This window comes from Aphelocoma coerulescens (genome assembly GCF_041296385.1).
Source record: "Aphelocoma coerulescens isolate FSJ_1873_10779 chromosome W unlocalized genomic scaffold, UR_Acoe_1.0 ChrW_unloc_scaf_1, whole genome shotgun sequence".
NCBI classification, from domain to species: Eukaryota; Metazoa; Chordata; class Aves; order Passeriformes; family Corvidae; genus Aphelocoma; species Aphelocoma coerulescens.
This window is the reverse complement of record NW_027184080.1, coordinates 9,727,464-9,746,503: the sequence shown is the minus strand read 5'-3', so window position 1 is coordinate 9,746,503 and position 19,040 is coordinate 9,727,464. Positions and strand designations below refer to the sequence as shown.

At 42.3% G+C, this 19,040-nt stretch overlaps 1 protein-coding gene across 2 annotated transcripts in view; it reads left to right on the top strand.

The window, feature by feature from the left end:
* Positions 1-17,562, top strand: part of LOC138102690 (polyadenylate-binding protein-interacting protein 1-like) — a 45,894-nt gene extending 28,332 nt beyond the window's left edge. For both annotated transcript variants that reach the window (XM_069000410.1, XM_069000409.1), the window contains exons 7-11: positions 10,718-10,824; positions 11,204-11,321; positions 11,449-11,503; positions 12,062-12,155; positions 16,617-17,562. In XM_069000410.1, coding sequence (XP_068856511.1) covers positions 10,718-10,824; positions 11,204-11,321; positions 11,449-11,503; positions 12,062-12,155; positions 16,617-16,710 — 468 coding nt within the window. In that variant the 3' untranslated portion in view covers positions 16,711-17,562. The remainder of the gene's footprint in view (positions 1-10,717; positions 10,825-11,203; positions 11,322-11,448; positions 11,504-12,061; positions 12,156-16,616) is intronic.
* The last annotated feature ends 1,478 nt before the right edge of the window (positions 17,563-19,040 follow it).

Below are 19,040 nucleotides of genomic sequence, written 5' to 3'. Positions count from 1 at the left end.
CCTCCTGCCCTCTTCTGAATTTGGGTTCCATTCAGGGTCTGTCAGTGGTAATTTTTGTTCTCCAATTGGGCCCTGATTAGAATTATTTTCTCTGTCCCAGACTGTCACTCCTGCAGCTCTAATCAATTTTCTTTCCTCAATGGTGAATAAGGAGTGAAGGATGGATTGTATCTCTCCCCAATTATAAATATTAGGGCCGAGGAATTGATCAAATTGGTCAGCTAGACCAATGGGGTCAGCCATCAGGCTTTTCATTTCTTTTTTAAATTCCCGTACCTCAGATGAAGCTAGAGGTACAACTACATAACCAATTCCTCCTTGAGCATTTCCCATGAGTACCTCTCTAAGAGGTAAAATTTTAGACTCATGGGGAGTGCTAAGGCAGGTGGGACAGTCGGGTGTTTTAAATGATTTCTTTCTAGTGCAAGATGCTGGGCCATCCTGGCTAGAAGAAATCCTTTGTCCGGTTGTCTTTTTGTGAGAGCAGGAAGGAACAGAATTTTCTTTTTCACTTTCATTCTCACTTTCTGAGTCCCTTTCGGTTGGGTGGCTTGATGAAGGAAGGACCCTTTCTTGTTCAATTTGGACCCTCCTTTCTGGAGGAGTTACTGGAGGAAGGTAGTCTAGGGGGTCCCACTTTGGTTGATTTAATTTAGGTTTTTGTTTTTCTTTCTCTTTGTGTTCTTCTGCAATGGAAAAAATTTGGTTTGAATTTTTATTAAGTCCAATTGAATTAGATTTAGTTTCCTCTTCCAATTCTATTTTCTTGCCTTGGTCTTCATTTTGTTTTTGCCAATAATTTGACCAAATTTTAGCATAGTCTAGTTCATCAGAATGTTTTGGAGCTTTGTAATGTACATAAGAATGCAAAGCTTCACAAAGCCATTTTTCAGAAGACCCATACTTGGGCCATTTGAGCCCATCTTTGTTAATTTTATGTTTTGGCCACTTAAAAACACAGTACCTAATCATTTGGCACTGGTCTTTTTCTTTAGTTAAAAGATTTTCTTCCCACTTTAAGAGCATTTGTCCTAATGGACTCTCTGGGAAGATTTTGTATTTCTTCATTAGGTCTTTCTTTTTGCTATTTGCTTGTCCCATTTTGTTACTGGGAAGCAAACAAGTAGCTTGTGCAGAAGAAATTTTTTTTTTTTAATTAAATAAACCAAAGTATTGTATTATATAAAACAATTAGAATATTGTATAAAGAGATAATATTACAAAATAACCTAAAATCAATACACTATCACAATATAAAATTACAATGATAATAGATTTATAAGCATAAAATACAATACAACTAATGTAGAGAAAAGTAAGTAGGGATAGTAGATGTATAAGGGAATTAATGATGGTGAATCTGTGGGAAAATTAAATATGGTAGGCTGGTGAGAAACAAATATGGTGCAAAAAAATTAATTGTAATTATAATAAGAATAATTAATGTGTATTTAAATTGTTTAAAGTATAACTGAAATTTAGATAGCTTTATATATATATAATACTTAAAACTTAAGAAACAAGAGTTGTCTTTATTAGCAAAGGAGAGGTAAATTTAAAATATTTATAATCAAATTAAAGGAAAAAGATTATAATGAATAACACAAACAGTAATTCAAAATATCAAAGTGGTGTCTTATGATTAAAGTAGATAAAGCAAATTACAACTATAATCCAATAACTCAAACAACCCGAACTAACAGGAAGTATAAAGGTGCTAGATAGCACTGACCACAAGAGTCCAACTAAAACAAGTTCACACATGCACTTAGAACAACAAAAGGGTGCAGTTCAAATTAAAAGGACACAAAATGGCGGCCGCCCCCGCCTAAATTTGAAATTACAAAATGGCGGCCGCCCCCGCCGAAATTCGAAATTTCAAAATGGCGGGCGCCCCCACCGAAAAGAAAAAAATAAGGCGTTTTAAATGAGGTTTCTCCTCGGTTCCAGACCCGAGGAGATTGAGACACTAATAAAACTGAATTGGGGCTGCGCACTCCCCTAAAATGTGGAAACCTCCCCACAGTAAGGCTGACCACCATACTCAGTCTTCCCCTCTGTGTCTCTAAAGGGTGATCCCTCGTGGTGCCCTTAAAAATGAATCCTTTCAAGCACACTCACACTCACACTGGGGATGGCCAACCCCACACTCACTCTCACAAAAGGAATTCCACCCGGAGGTACCCCAAAAACTAGTAGCCCTTAAAAAGGGTAAGCCCTAACTAAATTCCTTTTAAGAAGGGTTCAAGCCTTACCACAAAGTCCTTCTCCACTGGAGGTGTCCTTTCTCCACTGCAGTAATCCTTGTGGGTGCCCAGAAAATCCAAGGGAAAACAACCAAAAAAATTGCAAAAATTCAAAAACAGTAAAATAAACCAAAATACCTGGATTTTAGGGCAAAAATAGGATCCCAGACGAGTTCCCCCCCAAAAGAGTTGTGAGAAAAGAGACAACTCTTAGTTAAAAATTAAAATAATTTATTAAAAAATGGGAAAATTGAAAAATTACAAAAATTAGGAAAATATAAAAATTTGGGATCCTGTGGCTCGATAGATGGTATGCCCCAGGAGCGCAGGGATTTTAGATCTTCTGGCTGAAACAGCACTAGACCTCAGGTAGAGAAAAAGGGCTTGCAGTGCTAGGCTCGCTTTTGGCTGGTCCAAAAGCCAAAAAAATTACTAAAGGCTCCTTAATAGGAGTAGGCTTTCCCAGCACTGAACTCCACCTCAGCAAGGCTGGAGAAAAAGGGGTGTATCTTTCTCTGGCCCGTTGTTTTATAGTGCCTTTGCTCCGCCCCAGTCCGCCCACAGCCCGCCCACAGTCCGCCCCTTAGGTTTAAAGTGATTGGTGTTTTCCCTTTGACAGATTATCTCTGTCCACCAATGGCTCATCCTTGTCAGAGGGGTGGTATTAGTTGAGACAAGGGTCATTAAAATTCAGGTTGCTATGGTACTTGCCTACAGGGTAATGGCTATGGGGGCTGGGCTGTTTGTTGGAACTGGGGTTTTGAAATTTGCCTTGGAACCAAAGTACAAGTAAAAACACCAAAAAATACATCCAACACATCTTAAAACACTTGTAAAAGTATACAGTAAACACAGGAAAGATAACTCTTATGGTGTACAAGTGATTAATGTTTGAAAAGGGATTTTAACTGGGAAACTTTTAACTGGGGAATTTTTACTGGGAAGGGTGTAAATAAACTGCTTTGAACAAGTGAAAACCATAATAATAAAACTTGATTTGTGTACCTGGGCTGATGAGTTAATTTTAACATTCAATTTAAAAATATTTAACTCAAAATTAATTAATTAAAGCACTTAATATGCAAAGACCAAGCTAATTAGGGATTTCATGTATTACAGGTCCTATGTCCTCTATGACTGCATTTATTTTCTGCAAGTCCTGTAGGAGGCACCACTTGTCTTTCCCCGGCTTTTTGATTACGAACACTGGGGAATTCCAAGCACTATTAGATTGTTCGATATTTCCTTTTTTCAATTGCTCCTCCACGAGTGCGGTGAGCACCTTTTTCTGTTTTCAAAGGCCACTGATCCAGCCAGATGTGTTCGTCAGAGATCCAATTTAATTTCTGGAAGGGGCGCTCCGCAGTGGCCTTTACTAAAAATTCTGGGGTTGAGATGGAATTTCAACTCGAGCCCCCCACTGGGACATGAGATCTCTTCCCCAGAATGTAAATCCAGAGTCAATTACAAAAGGACGGACTGATGCTATCTGTCCCTCCGGACCCTCAATTTGGACAACTGCCTTGCTTCTCTGGGCAGATATAGATCCCCCCACACCCATCAAAGTACCTTCTGCCAGCTGCAGCTCCCAATGTGACGGGCAATGGTGGGAAGAAATGACTGTCACGTCTGCTCCTGTGTCCATCATTCCTGCCAGGCTGATGGCCGAGCCTTGGCAAGACAGTTTGCAATTAAGTTTGTTGTTCCCAACTACCTCAGCCCAGAAGACACAGGGGTTGTAGTCCTGTGGCGGACTACTGGGCATGAGAACAGCTTGGGCTACAACCTGGTTAGCAGCAGGAAAATAGGGAGGGTTAACACACTGGATACTGACAGTAAAGAACCCTTGTGGCCCCACTTGAATAATTTCTGGTGTAACACAAATGTCACCTGGTGAATGTACATCATCTTTTAACACAAACAGTATACAGTCTTTCAGGTTCTCGCAACTCACAACGGTTCTCTGGAGTGTTACTGAGTCCATTTGAGTTGCAGTGGTCCTGGTAACCATTTTTCTGGTGGCAGTTTCTTGATTCATTCCCCCGCGTGGCCCTGTCAATCCATGCAGTCCTGTTAGTTTTTTGGCTGCATCCCATCAGTGGCAGGCGATGTATTTTGCCGTGGGGAGACATCTCAGGAACCCTGATTAATTGGAGCCAGAGCTCTGCAGTTTTGGGCCAAGTGCCCTTGTTTGCCACACCTGTGACAGACCAAATTAGCAATTCTATTGCTTTGAGATGCTGTTGCATCAGCAGCAGCTGCAGTTCTTATTAAATTCCCCCCCCCCCCCCCCCCCCCCCGTTTTAAATTTGGCTGATTAATAGGCACTAAAGTCATGCAAGCACGGATCATTTGACTTAGGGTTTCTGGAGGTTCGAATGGAAGACCCAAAATCACTCTTTTACAAGCATCATTGGCATTAGTCTTTGCAATTTGCGTTATAATATAGTCTCTTTTCTTTTCGGACCTTCCACTTGTCTTTCCACCATGAGCCTCAGGTTATCCACAAAATCAATAAATGGCTCATTTTGCAGTTGCCGAATCTCTGTGTAATTCAATTGAGGTGCTAATTTAGGGGGCATCATTAAGAACGCTTGCTGTGCTGCTTGCTTTACAGCATTCAGGACCGGCTCTGGTGTATTTTGAGCCTGGTTCTGGGGCTTGGCTAATAACCCCTCACCAGTAAGGTGATCCATCCCCTGCATTGTTTGGATCCTGCAGTAAAATAGGGAGGACCTCTCCCAGTTGCTTTCTCCAACCTTCTTCCCACATTTGAAACTCGGATGGGGAAAGCAAGCAGGAGAAAATGCTTTTGAGGTCATGTGGCACAATCACTGTAGCGCTGAGAGTTATTCTCAGGAGGTTCTTAAAATACTGACTCTCCCTCCCAAAGTCTTTCTGGGCTTTGCAAAGCTCTTTCAGCCCTGCAGGATCAAAAGGTTTCCATGTGGGATTATTGCCAGAGCGATCATATGTTACAGGAGCAGCAAAGGGGTAGGAGTGGGCTGAGGGTACTCCCAGACCCGATTTCAAGATGGCGTCGGTTCCGGTTTCTACCCCGTCGGAACTGGAAAGGGAGGTGTGGGACCCAAGAAGTCCTCCACAGTGGGCGGGGTTGGAGGACCAGGAGGAGTGGTCACAGGATGGACAGGGATTCCCGATGCAGGGGGCAGTACCCAACGTGTGGGAGGAGCCCAAAGACGTCATGTCTGAGGGCGGGGATAGGAAAGGGTTGGGGGTAGGAGGGCGAAAGGGACTGTGGGAAGAAGAAGAGGGGGGAGGGGTAAACTGTGCCATGAGGTCAGCGCCATTGTTCAGCCACGTGAAGTCGGGGGGCGATAATGGCGAACAGCATTTAGAACAGTTTTCTGGGCTTGCAACTGGGGAAGAGGGCGAGGGATACGGAGTTTGGGAAGGGGTCAAGGCAGCCTGGCCAGGGCTATCTTGAAAGGGTGGCTGAAAAGACCGAGAGGGGTCAGAGAGAAGGTAGCAACTCTGTGCCTCTAGGCATATCACCCCATTCGGTTTTTCCAACGAAGGGGAAGTGGGATGAGGAGGAGGAGGGGAGGAAGGAGGGATTTGGGAAGAACTGCGAAGGGATTTGTGCTTTTCTTTTACTTTCTGATCCATTTTATGCAAGTCCCGAAGGACTAGAACTAAAGGAAAGAATTTTCTTCCAGAGGAGTCCCCTTTTTTACTTTAAATCAGTAATCTTATCCCCCACAGCCTGCCAGAAGGCAGGCGATTTTAAATTTGTGGGAAACGCTTGAGGATGGTAAAAGAAAAGCCAGCGAACAAACGGTTTTAACAGACCCTTTGAAAATTTAAACCCACTAACTTGAAGGGATTTCACAACTTGGGAGAAAAACCTCTCTTTGGGGCTGAGAGAGTTTTGATCCCATCTCTCTCTCAGCACTTCTTTCGCCCACCACCTGCAAAATGAAAAAAGAAAATATCAGGGGCCGGGGATACTCGCACAAGTTTCAGAAATCAGTTAAAAGGCGTCCGGTCCCAAACTAAAAAGCGCAGGTGGGGTTCTCCGAGGCACGGCTGCTCTCCAAAATCAGTTCAGTGCAGAATCAGTGGGAGTTAGCAGCCTTCTCTCAGGGCACCGCTCCTAAAACAGAGCGGACTGCACCGAGAGGCGTCGGCAGGTCCAAAGTCGCTGCTTCTTATTGTCCACCGACAGCCACAACGTTGCAGGGATCGCGCACTAGCGTGAGCCCCATGCTTGGTGCGCCAACCTAATGCAGTACTTGTGCTCGAGGCACAAGCTCTGGTGAGCCCCCGGTCAGAGAGAGTCCAGCTGCGTTACTTCTGGGCGTCGCTGAAGCGACTTTGGCATCAAGAAAGGTGCTGCTGACTGAGCTAGCTATCTGGCTTCTCAGCAGAGGAAACACAGCAGGAGCCGATGGTATTGGCTCACGTTAGCTCGGAGACAAAGGAAGAGAGAGGCTGTTCTGGTCTGACACCTAACAGGTTTATTGTTAGAAGTTTCGCAACCCAAACAAGCTCGGAAGGGATGGAATGCGATAGGATGCCCCCCCGAGGCTTGTCCTCAGTTTTATAGGGAATTTGAAAACCGCGGCAAAAGGGGAAAACAACCAATGAGTTACAAGCCAGGGGAGGATACAATTTAACAAGAACCACTGGGGGAAACCGAGAGGCGGGAGGTAGAGAACAAATGAACAACCGAGTAACCGAGAATTTTCCCGAACCAGGGGAGGCGGCTTGTACCGGGGCACAGCCCGGGGGGATGTGGCTTAGTCTTCTGAGCTGCCCATCAACCCCCCCTCTGAGTCTGCCTCTTCGGGAAACTCGATCCAGGGGATGGGCTGGGATTGATTGGCATCTCGCTGCCCGAGCCCCACAGTGGGCTGGGTCACAGCAACAGGTGAGACAGTAGTTTTAAAAGAAAAAAAGTTGGGGTTTTATTTTTTTTTAATATATCATCATAGTCCTGAATGAAGAGGGAAACTCCAAGTGTCTACAAATGTTGAAGTGTATCTGTAGCTAGACTGAGCTACCTCATGAAACATTGGATTCACTACTGAAGCAATAGATGTCTCCTGTTGTCCTTTCCATTTAATATAGTGGTGGATACAGGCTTTTCACCTATTTGCTTTGCAGTATATTTATTTTTAATTAAACCTTCTTGGGGTTGCTATCTAATTACCTAGGATCAATGCAGGACCACAGTAGAAAACTGGGAATGTGAAACAAGTGCTTGCTTTTATCTTTGCATTTTATTCCTTTGTATCATCAGACACCATTCCAAGCATTTTTAGATCATGTAGAATTTATGCTCAGTAGATTAGGAACTGATATTAAGTTTGACCATAGTGGCAAAATAATTTTTTGTAGTTTAACTCTTATCTCCTACTCTGCAATTATTGGACAATGAATTAAGTACCTATTCTTAACAGAAAAGGCTTTCATCCATAGCAGTTCTAGGCTGTCTGCTGCTAAAGCTCCCTCAGCAACAGCTTCAGTCTCACAGATTTTATGTATTAAAACTCAAGTTGGCTTGGTCAGATAATTCTTGGCTCCTCTTTATACATACCCAGGTGAAATTCTCTGGCACATCTGTTTCTAGGTATGTTGACTGAAGTCTTTCTAAAGCTTACTAACCTATTGTTATTATCAGGTAAGCCTGTGGCATCATCTGCAAAAATATGGTCTCTCTTTTCATAGCATGTATTTAAAGCAATTAAGATCTGACAAATGCTGATAGTCCTTTCAACAGGATTCAGAATGTTGCAATATTTTTGTGTCAGTGTGACACAAGTAATTGTATGGTCAAATGCAATCTCCATGTCCCACTGATACACAACCTCAGAAAGATGATGAAATGTAATGCTTTTTTACAAGAAATCACTGCAATATTTAAAAAATGCATTTTGTTGTAATGTGACTGTTTCACAGTGTAATTAAATCACTGAAGAGTTGTTTCAAGATCACATTTCAAGACTGAAATGAGGGAAGTGGCTGTGAAATTCTGTTACAGCGGGGATTACTGTAACACTCATATATCAAACCAGGAGTCCCGTGGAAAAGAAATATATATGGATGGATTCTTGTTAGATGTTTCAGAGATGTTTATTTCTCCAGCCGCATGGCCGGGGCTCTGCTGAGGAACCCTCACAGTCTGGACCGAGTGTCCTTGCCCGCGCAGGGGAACACAAAACAACCAATGGGGAACGAGGCTGACCAGGGGTAGGGAAACCCCGTCTCTGTCCCCTCAGGGCCCCTCTCCCAGGGCTGCATGGCAGGGGGAGGAGACCCCGACATTTCACCCGTTTATTTTTAACAAAAGAGATGTAAAACTTAACATTGAAAAGAACAAGGACAGTTTCAAAACAAAACAAGCTACCCTCCTGAGTCTTTGAATGTCCAAAAAGATTCTGTGGAACATCTTAAGGCTGACAGAAGGGAGACAGGACTCTCCAGGCATGCTTTGTGGGGAAACTGAGGCAGGAGAGGGTTTAATTTCTTCCCTCCCCCTTTTCATCCCCCCATCGGCATCGGAAAGGGATTTTTGGGGAAACAATTGGCAAAGGTATGGTTTTGTGGGGGAAACCATGGATGAAAAAACAGATTGGGAATACACTGGGGGCAGTAGGATATAAGGTAAAAGGGAAAGGTGGGATTAGGAAAGGGAGACTGTAGGGGGGGCCTACAATGGAGATATTGTCTAACATGACTACGATTTTTTGCATATATACTGCCTTTTACAGGAACACCATCAGGCCCAGTGACCTGCGATGCTTGTAACCCTTTTCTACCTAGTACAATTTTGAACTCTACTACTACTCCATCTTCCAAGCTTGGGATGCATTTTTCAGGGTTATTCTTTTTAATAGCAGTTCTATGCACGAATATGTCTTGCTGGTTGTCACATCTCATTATAAAACCATAATTTTGTTTAACATTATACCACTTTACTATTCCTAAAACCTTAGCTCCAATATTTTCCTTTTTCCAAGTGGCTGTGGTTTTCTGTCTCGCTGCATTCTTGCTTTCTCTTTCGCTCGCTCCTGTGCTAGAATTTCCAGAGCTGCTAGTGCCTGCGCGCTCTTCCTGGGGATGCGCGGGCCTAGCTGGGCCGCGCTGCTCAGTTCTCCATGTGTTGCCTCCTCTGGTCGCAGCTTCGCTGCCAATGCCAGGCACTGCATCTTGGCCAAACCCCCGAGCGATGACCCCCCGCGCCCTGCTCCAGCGCGCGGCTGGGCTGGGCGTGGCTCCGCTGCGCCGCCGCTGCAGCCAGCCGCAGCCCGCCGGCCACCCCTCTCGGTCAGGCATTCACGGGGCTCGCTCCCCCATGCTCTGCGCGGGGCCGGGCAGGCTCCACTGGGTGGTCCCGCTCCCGCCACGCCTCGCTCCACCGCCGACACTGCGGCTCGCGTGGCTCCACCTGCATGCGGGAACTGCCTCGCTGCTGCTCGCAGAGCGGTCGGTCCACGTGGCCGAGGCCGCACGGTCCCTGAGGCAGGCTTCCCTTCGCCAGGACACAGCTGACATTGCTCAACAGTCTCGGTAATTAAATAATATTCACGAAAATATTCTTCCATCAGCATGTATTTTGACTCAAAAATTAACTGTGTCCAAAGTCTTTGGTAAGAATTAAATCCCAAGAAACATAGAAAAAGTTCTTAAACAACCATGCCAGGAAGTGTTTCAGTTCTTTTTGAGCTTGAATCAAGCTAAAATTTACAAATCGTTGTTCAAGAATCATTTTAAGATAAATGTCCATATGCAGCTCTGAAAGCCAGGAGTCTTCCCACGGTTCCTCCATAGTTTAGATATGGAATAACAAAACAAAACCAAGAGGAGGAATCCAAAGTTTCTAGGGTTTACTCACACAAATCAGTCGCTTAGGGATCGGGGATCGTTCTGCTCACAATTCACCACCATTTGTTACAGTGGGGATTCTGTAACACGATGCACCAAACCAGGAGGCCAGTGGAAAAGAAATATATATGGACGGATTCTTGGTAGATGTTTCAGAGATGTTTATTTCTCCAGCCGCATGGCTGGAGCTCTGCCGAGGAACCCACACAGTCTGGGTTGAGGGTCCTTGCCCGCGCCGGGAAACACCAACCAACCAATGGGGAACGAGGCTGACCAGGGGCTCGGGAAACCCCATGTCTGTCCCCTCAGGGCCTCTCTCCCAGGGCTACATGGTGGGGGGAGGAGACCCCGACAAAATTCTAGGCAACATTGGACATAGAGTTACCATACTGTCTGTAGTCTAAAATAAACTATTTATGTGGTCATTAATCCATTCAACAAAAAGATGTAGGAGATTGGGACCTTCAACCCTCAGGTAGTCACATAGGGCATCTAAATGCTATGGATTGTTAAAGAAACTCTTCTGTTGACAGTTTCTTAAACTTTTATAATTCACTTTAAAAGAGAAAAAAAATACTAGCAAAAAAAAACCCCAACAAAACCTAATACCTTGTCTTTAGTTGACAGGCTCAGTTTTAGAAGATGCCTGGAAAGAAAAAGGAAAGAATGATATGGAGGAAATGATTCAGAGAATTGAAAATGTTGTATTGGATGCAAACTGTAGCAGGTGAGAAGATAAATTTGTTTGCAGTATTTTGCTTTTATATTAAACAGAACACCCTAAAAATCTTCAAGAATAATGACCACGTCCAAAATATTTCCTTAAAAACTCTCATTTGCAAAAAGTAAGGTGATATGTTGGTCACTTTCATGTAGCACTTGTGGGGAGAGTGGTTCTTTCATTTTTGGTTTTGTTTTGTTTTTTATCTTTTACTAGAGATTAATGTTCCACTTAATGAGATGGTTGTGTATGTTTGTTTTCTGTTTGTGCTTTCTGTTTGTTTGGTTTAAGTCCTTCTCCTCCCCTCCCCCATGAGCCAACCATTAGCCCAATTATTTTTTAGCACAAATCATTCTAACTTTTGTGCTGCTTTTGTTTATTTCAGAGATGTGAAACATATGCTTCTGAAAGTAGTGGAACTACGATCAAGTAACTGGGGTAGAGTTCATGAAACTTCTCCACATACAAAAGCTACTCCTGAAAATGACCCTAACTATTTTATGGTAAGAATGTACTGATATTTCAGTTCCTTAGTTTAATATGAATTTGATTCATAGACAATCACATTGCTAAAAGCTACGAACATCTGTCTCTGAACTCATATAACTTACTGTATAACTTTATTCTTAGAATGAACCAACATTTTACACTTCTGATGGTGTTCCTTTCACTGCAGCAGATCCGGGTATGTCCCCTGTTTTCTCAATCTTTAAAAAGTTGTAATTATGTCCTGTTGAAGTACATAAAAGTTGTTCTTAAAATATCTGAAACTCATACAACTTAACAGACAAAATTATGGCTTAACTCCTGGCTTTGTGTAACACATGCCTTATTCTGTGTTAAAAGAAGGTAAATGTTTGAAATGGAGAATGTGCAGTTGAGTTCATACAGTTCAGAAGAATTTGTGCCATAGTCCTCAGCACTTGGTTTCCCCAGGTCTTCTTTTGTTTGTCCATTGTTAGTAGCAAAAGGGTTTGTTTCTTTGTTTCCTATAATCTGAGCGCAACATGGCAAGACATCATCTGAGGTAAAGACAACTGTGACTACCTTTGTTTCTTTGGGAAGGTAGGTATCATTCTTGGAGTTTGATTGATGTCCTGAGAAAAAAACTGTAGTGGGAGTTTCTTCGATAATATATTTCATGCCATTTATGGTTTCATTAAATAGGCTATTTTCAAACCGTATAGATATATGTTAATTTAGAGGACTAATATATTACTGGGTCTCATTTTTACTATGGCAGATTACCAAGAAAAATACCAAGAACTGCTTGAAAGAGAGGATTTGTTTCCAGATTATGAAGAAAATGGCATGGCTTTATCAGGACCTGGAGATCAGTATGTTTTCTTTTTGAGTGATAGTTGTTGTGGGGTGGTTTTGGGCTTTTTTTTAACACTAGTTATTTTTACTGCAAATTTAGGAATCCAATCTTGTAAAAAATGAAATTAATAATTATTATTTAGTTTTACAATGGAAGTTATGTGTTTGTTCAGGTGATGCCTTAAAGTGGCTACCTGAAAACAGAGGCTAGACAAGAATAAGAGAATAAAAGTAGGTATTTATTTAAAGGGCCTTCAAAGGCACACCCTGGACAGTCAAAAGGCTACACCCAAGATGGACCCTGGGTCACAGGATCTTCACACTTTTATAAGTTTGGTCCATTTGCATATCAGGGTTAATTCTCCAATTATAACTTCAGTTAATGATGTAATTACCCCAAGTTTGCCCCTCCTCTTCAAAGGCTTTAGTTTACACATTTTGGGGCCTAGGACAATCAAGGTGTCCTTGAAGAGCAAACCTAGAGAGGCTTTGTTATGTCTAACCAGCATGAGAGAACAGTAGTTAACAGGCCACACAAAACTTCAGAGTTACACACTAGGCAGTACAGGATTTGAAAAATATAAAAGTTAAAACCTAAGGCATCACAGGTGTAAGTTGGTTTGTAATCACACAAGTTTGAAACATTTTATATTTATCCAACTGAGTAGGGCAATTAAACTTCATATATTTTTGCACATGTGCAAACATACTCTCTTCTGCATTTTAGAAAAAAATTTTCAAGCAAAATGATGCATCATACCTTCAGGTGTTGGTAGTGAGACAACCTGAATTCATTATAGCTAGAGATAATTACAAAATTTTCAGTGTCTTTCAAAGGGAGAAGGTTGTTAAGGTTTTCTCTTCAGGATAAGTAGTATTCCTTCAATTAATGGTAAAAGGGGAAGCAGTAGATGGGAATATAGTCTCACTTTCTGACACCAGTTTATAAGAATTTGATAGGAAATCAGTGAAAGAAATACAGTCTAAAATAAATTGTTCTGAGCTCTGTACTGGTTGAAGGAGGACTTTCAGATCATGATTTGATACTCAAAAGCATTTTCAGTGTTGTGTTCATGTGTGATAAGAGTGCTAGTCTGGATCAATGTTTTTGTTAGTAAATTAGAAAATTTTTAGATGGTACCTAGCTGAGGGGAGTTACAGGAACTTTGGAAGCTAAATTAGTGATGTAATCAGAAATCAACAAAATCATACTGTGGAAAAAACTACCCTTGTGAACTGTTGTGTTTAGAACAAATTAAATGCAAAATGAATACAGACAGCAGTTAAACATAGCAAATCTAAAAAGTGGCATGTGAAAGACTGTCAGTCAATCTTCATGCAAGGTGACTGTGGAACCTTCTTTGAAGGCTTAAGAAAAGTTTAGACAAATCTATCCTGATCCTCTATCAGCTATTTCTCATGACTGACATCAGGGAGAAGGGTTCTTGAGTTTCTTCTCAAGTCTACACTTCTACAGGAAAGGAAGAACAAACAAATATGTTAACTGCTTTCATGTGCATGCTGATTCCCTTGTTTGGAACTAAAGCACAGAAAGCAATAAACTGTGCACCTGAAACTAATGCATACTTTATGAGAGTCAATAGCTGTTGATTTCTTTAAGGCTGTTTAGAATTATATACACTATCATGTTCAAGCTACAACTCCATTGTCCTTGTTTATGGTGATGAAAACTCCAGTTGGACCTAGAGAAAACAGGGAACACTCAAGTTACTTCTCAGTATCTGTAAGGAGAAAAAAAGCTTTTAAGTGATCCCTATCACTTCCCATCTTGATTTTTTTTGAAACTCAGTCTCCACTCTGCACAATACTGATTATCATTAATGGGATACAGTCTTTTCTGTGACCTAAATGAGACAGATCTTTTCCGAAAGACTGGTTAACATGTAATAGAAGGTAATGCAGATACAAAAGGGAGGTGAAGTAAGGTTGCCTTCTTTCATATATCAGTAAATAGGAATACAGGTTTTCTCTATAAATATATTTTTCTGACTAGTGTGCAACCAAGACAGTTGATTCAGTATTTGAACTTTGTAGCAGGTTCAGTTCGTAAACCAGGCAGAAACACCAATCGAGTGTAGTGGTTTGGTTCGAAATATCCATTACTTACTTATTTTGCTTCTGTGAGATAAGAATTAGGAGAAAGCAAAGCAGGCACAAAACTTAAAAGAATATAAAGAAGTTTATTAACAGAACTAAAAGAAAGAAAGAAAAAAAAGTCAGACTAAACCTTCAGAACACTTCTCTTCCCCCCACCTTTCTCCCTTCTCCCACTGACAATGTAAAAAGACAACCCTTGAGATTTTTTCAGTCAGTTTACCACCTCTATAATCTTTTTCAGTTCACTTAGGGAGAGGAGTCTCCCTTGCTCATGCAATGGAGACACCTCCACAAAGAAGTTCTCTCATGGCTTCACTGTCACAGCAAGACAGCCACCCGGGTTGGTTCTCTGCTCACATGTGAAAGTCCCTTCCCTCGTCTTACAGCTTTCCTCACAACTGCTTTCGAGGGTTCAATCTTGAGCTAATGGGGTACCATTTTAAGGATGAGCTGTTCAGAAGTAAAGGTTCTCTTCATCTATCTCTGGGAGCATCTTCATCTCTAGGAACAGAGGTCTTCTTCCCTGGGAGCAAGGGTCTTCATCACTTTCATCTCTCTCTGTTCAAGCTTCTCATCAAATCACAGCTACTTCAACATTTGCTTATTTCAGCACAAGTACTTTTGCTCACAATTGCAGTTTGAACACTCCACCCCCCATGCTTTCATGAAATTACAATGGGTACTCCGATGTATCATAGTCCATCACCATAGCTTTACAACAGAATTTCAGCTTCTAGGTTTGAAGCATGTCCTCTTTCTCCTCTCTTGGGGTTTCAGCTCTTCCTTCTTCACTGACTTTGGTGTGTTTATGGTGTTTTCTTCATGTGCCCTCACCCTTCCTTTTCTTTTGACTTGGGAGAGGATTGATGTCTGCAGGCTTCATCTGTTCTGGAGGAATCTTACAACACTAAAGGGGTTAATCTCACCTGGGCCCCGCAGCTGGAATTTGCTTATCGCTGTTGGTCACATGATCTTTGCAGGGCAGCAGCCTCAGATGAATCTTTGGCTGCACTGGGTGAGGGCCGGCCTGGCCGAGCCGCGCTGCCGGGCCACCTGCACGGAGCAGGGCTGCAGGGGCTGGCCTGTGCGGAGCAGGGCTGCGGGTGGAACAGGGCCGCACGGCTCCAGGATGGCTGTCTCCTGCCTGACCTGGGCTGCACTGAGGGGCTGCGCTGGGTGTCCAGTGAGCAGAAGCGGCTGAGATCTTAGCCAAGCCGCACTGCGGCCAACCCGGCCGGGCCGTGCCAAGCAGGGCCTGACCCGTGCCAAGCAGGGCCTGACCCGGCCCCGCTGGGCCGTGCCGCAGGCCCCCCCAGTTACCTGTCCAAAAGCCAGAAGCAAGAGAGCTTTCCCGGGGTTTGTTCGTTCTTAAATGTGGATCACAGAGGCATGTCAAGCTTCTTAAGTGGCTTAAAAAAGTTGCCAATATTCAAACTAGCCAGTTGATTGGTTCTGTCAGGTCTAGAGGAAGCTGTAAGCACCTCTTTGCAAAAGAATCACTTCTGTGGCTGATGGAGCCCTCTTTAACTAAAAACCCAAACTATGCTAAACCATGACAAACTGGGACGTTAACCAACTAAAATTTTGCTAATATGATGCTGTTAGAAGCTCCGAAGGACGAGGAGCCCGGGCCCAGGCGGGGGGAGAGAGACACAGTCCAAAACCAATATGGTCAATAAGCGAACTCCGTTTATTAGCAGTCCAAAGGCACTTATATAGTATACCAGCTTGTTAGCTCCTAAGTGGCTTAAAGCTTATCACGACACATTTCTATTTCTACTTAATTGGACTTACATTGGCAAATTTCCATAGTCTTGTTATGATCAAAAGAATTCTGTGCCCATCTCCCTCGCTCACTCCCGGATAGTACAGCTGCAAGTTTTTCACTCCCTCTCTCTTTCTCAGGCCTGCTTGTTATCTTTCACACAGGGACTTTCCCATGGAAAGTTTTCTCACACACAAGCCTAAAACTTCCAGGACTATTGCTTGCACAGTTCTTTTATTGATCCCAATAATTCTATTTCCCAACATGATGCTAATAATATTTTTTGTAAATGCATCTGTGCAAATGTGTTATTACATTTTTGAAAGCTTGTATTGCATTATTGCATTTTTTTGTCATCTTGGAAATATTTCTGTCTTTTAACCTGTGGGCAGCCTAAGATGATCTAAAATGGTGACAAATACTGTAGTAATTTGTACATATCTATGCTGCTTTGGGATTTTTGTTTGTTTTCCTAGTGCCCATAAGCTCTGTTTTATCCTTGACATCTATGTAAATATTTCACCTATTTACTGTTTCTGAAAATCTGTACATAAACTTAACAGTTTTGGTGGGGGGTTTTGGTTTTGTTTTTTAGGTATTTTAATGACCTTGATAACAAGATGGATCCAGAAATTGAAGAAGCATATGAAAAATTCTGTCTAGAATCAGAACATAAGAGAAAACAGTGAGATGTTACACAATAACGTTAGTTTATTAAACCAGTTTAGGTATGGTTAGAGTACAGGGAGACAAAAAACATTTGTACCAAAATAAGGAAGTTCACTTTCTCCAAGTACTAAAGTTATTCAATTTCCATTTTGTTAAACAGAATCTGCCAAAACTTATAAACTTATGTCCTGTAACGTAGTGTTGTGTATATATCACAATTTATTTTATGGATAGGTATATGAACAATGTTTGGCTGCAATAAAATTGATTTTAAAAGTATTGTAATGGAAATGAAAATTTAATGGGGAGCTGTCCCATAGGATTACCCTTGGGGGGGAAAAAAGAGGAAGAATAATTCAATTTAAATTTAATTGCTTGCTTGGTTTAGTATACACTAGGACATATGCTTTTTACCATATACAGAATCTGGTATTTAACTTTTTCTCTGACTAAAGAGCACATGATCAATGACTTTTTTGGGTTTTTTTTTTCTGTAGATCACAATCATGAAATCATGATAAGTGGTTTGTGAAGGGTTATTTTTGTGGGGAGTTTTGGTTTCCTTTTTCCTTTTCCTTCCTCTTCTAAAACACATATATGTGAGGTCTGGACTCTTTCCTAGAATAAACATGTTACATGTTGATATGTGAAAAACCAAGCAGTTTTGGAAGTCAGATTCTTTCAAGACCTTTGGTTCAGGTAAGCTTATTTTCAGCTTTTACAAGCAAAAACTATCCTGTAATTTCCTGTGTTCTTCAAGACTACATGAATATATTTATGTTTTAACCCATGCTTCTCCACGAGTATGTGCAGTGCTTGATATATTTTTTGAAAGTATCTAACATGTCTAATCTTTCAGCAGTCCTTGTCACTTTCTCCATTATTCTAGTTATTTTATATAGTTTAATTTTGTATTTTGAGTAAACTCATATTTCATAAATGTTAACATTCTGAAGTCAACTGTGTCTTGGTTTGAAAGACAGGTATCTGCTAAGGAAGGCAGGAACCTCCCTTGGAATGGAAAATGTAACCCCCTTCCCTCCCAATTATTATAATTTTGAAATTAAGGGGCTTTCAGGCAAAGATATGAGAAATAGGAAAAACAGTTCTTTACTAATATATATAAAACAAGGTAAACAAACAACAATAACTATGTCAGCATCAGGAAAATTAATCCTCAAACACCAGAGGCTTATGTCCAAAAAGGAGACAGAGGAGTCCTGTTACTTTATTTGAATAAAGGGATAGGTCACGGGCATTTCCCATGGGGTCTCTCAAATTTTTGGAGGACACAGCCTCCTTTTTATCCTAATTTCCTGGCAGCATTGCCCTCTCTCTTTCCCCATTGGCTGAGGTACTTGAGAGGTACAGACTTCCCAAATCGCTTAATACAAACCCCTTTCTAATGTGTAAACCACCCCCCTATTCTTTTCCTTGTGTCTCTCTTCTTTTTCTCTAAATCCAAGGATTAGCAGTCTTGAGTGAGTAACAGACTGTGTCAATTTAGTGGAATTCCTACGGAATTTATGGTTCCTCCCATTGCTTCTTTCACCTCTCAGTATCTGGCTTTATCTACCAGCAGACCCACAGTTTGTTTGTAAAGACACCTCCTTCTCATTCCTTTCACCATTAACAACAAACAGAACCAAAAACCCAGTAACAGCCTTCTCGGCTGTCAGGCACTTTCCCCTTTGGTGTAGTTATGGTCACAGCCGGCAGGGGCGCTGGCGGCTCCCGGTGGGCAGGGCAGGTGTAATGATTCCGCCCGCGGCTGCAGGGGGCACTGTGGCGCTAGCTTGGGGAGCACATGGTAACAACAGCTTAGCCAAGCCAGGAAGGGATGGAAGAAAGGCTTGCTTCACAAACCCCCAGGGGCAGCTGATCGTGGTGCCTCAGTGGGACCCTCGGGAGCAGCAAACTGGAACAGCAGGAATGAGCACAAAATCCCGGGTGGTAGACAAGATGTATCAAACTCCACAGCTGCAGTGGGAACCCCGAGACATCTCAGCAGGAAGGGGTGAAAAGCAGAAAGGACTCCACTACTAGAATAAGTAGTAAAGTAGGTATGCTTTATTCCAGCGCTGGAACACACGGGGGATCGCTCCTCCAAAATCATGCGTGCCGACAGCTGCATTCAGCTTGGTATTTATCGGGTTACAAGTTCCATATTCATTAAGTTTCCTAACAAACTCATACATATTCATCACCTAGCCCCACCCAGCCTCGCTTCGTATTATAATGAACTCAAAAGTCATTTACATCCGCATAGCGCTTGCGCAGTGTTGTTTGGTGGTTGTGGTAGGGGTCTCCCGGGGGGTCTTGTGATGAAGTCAGGGGAGTCTTCCTGGTC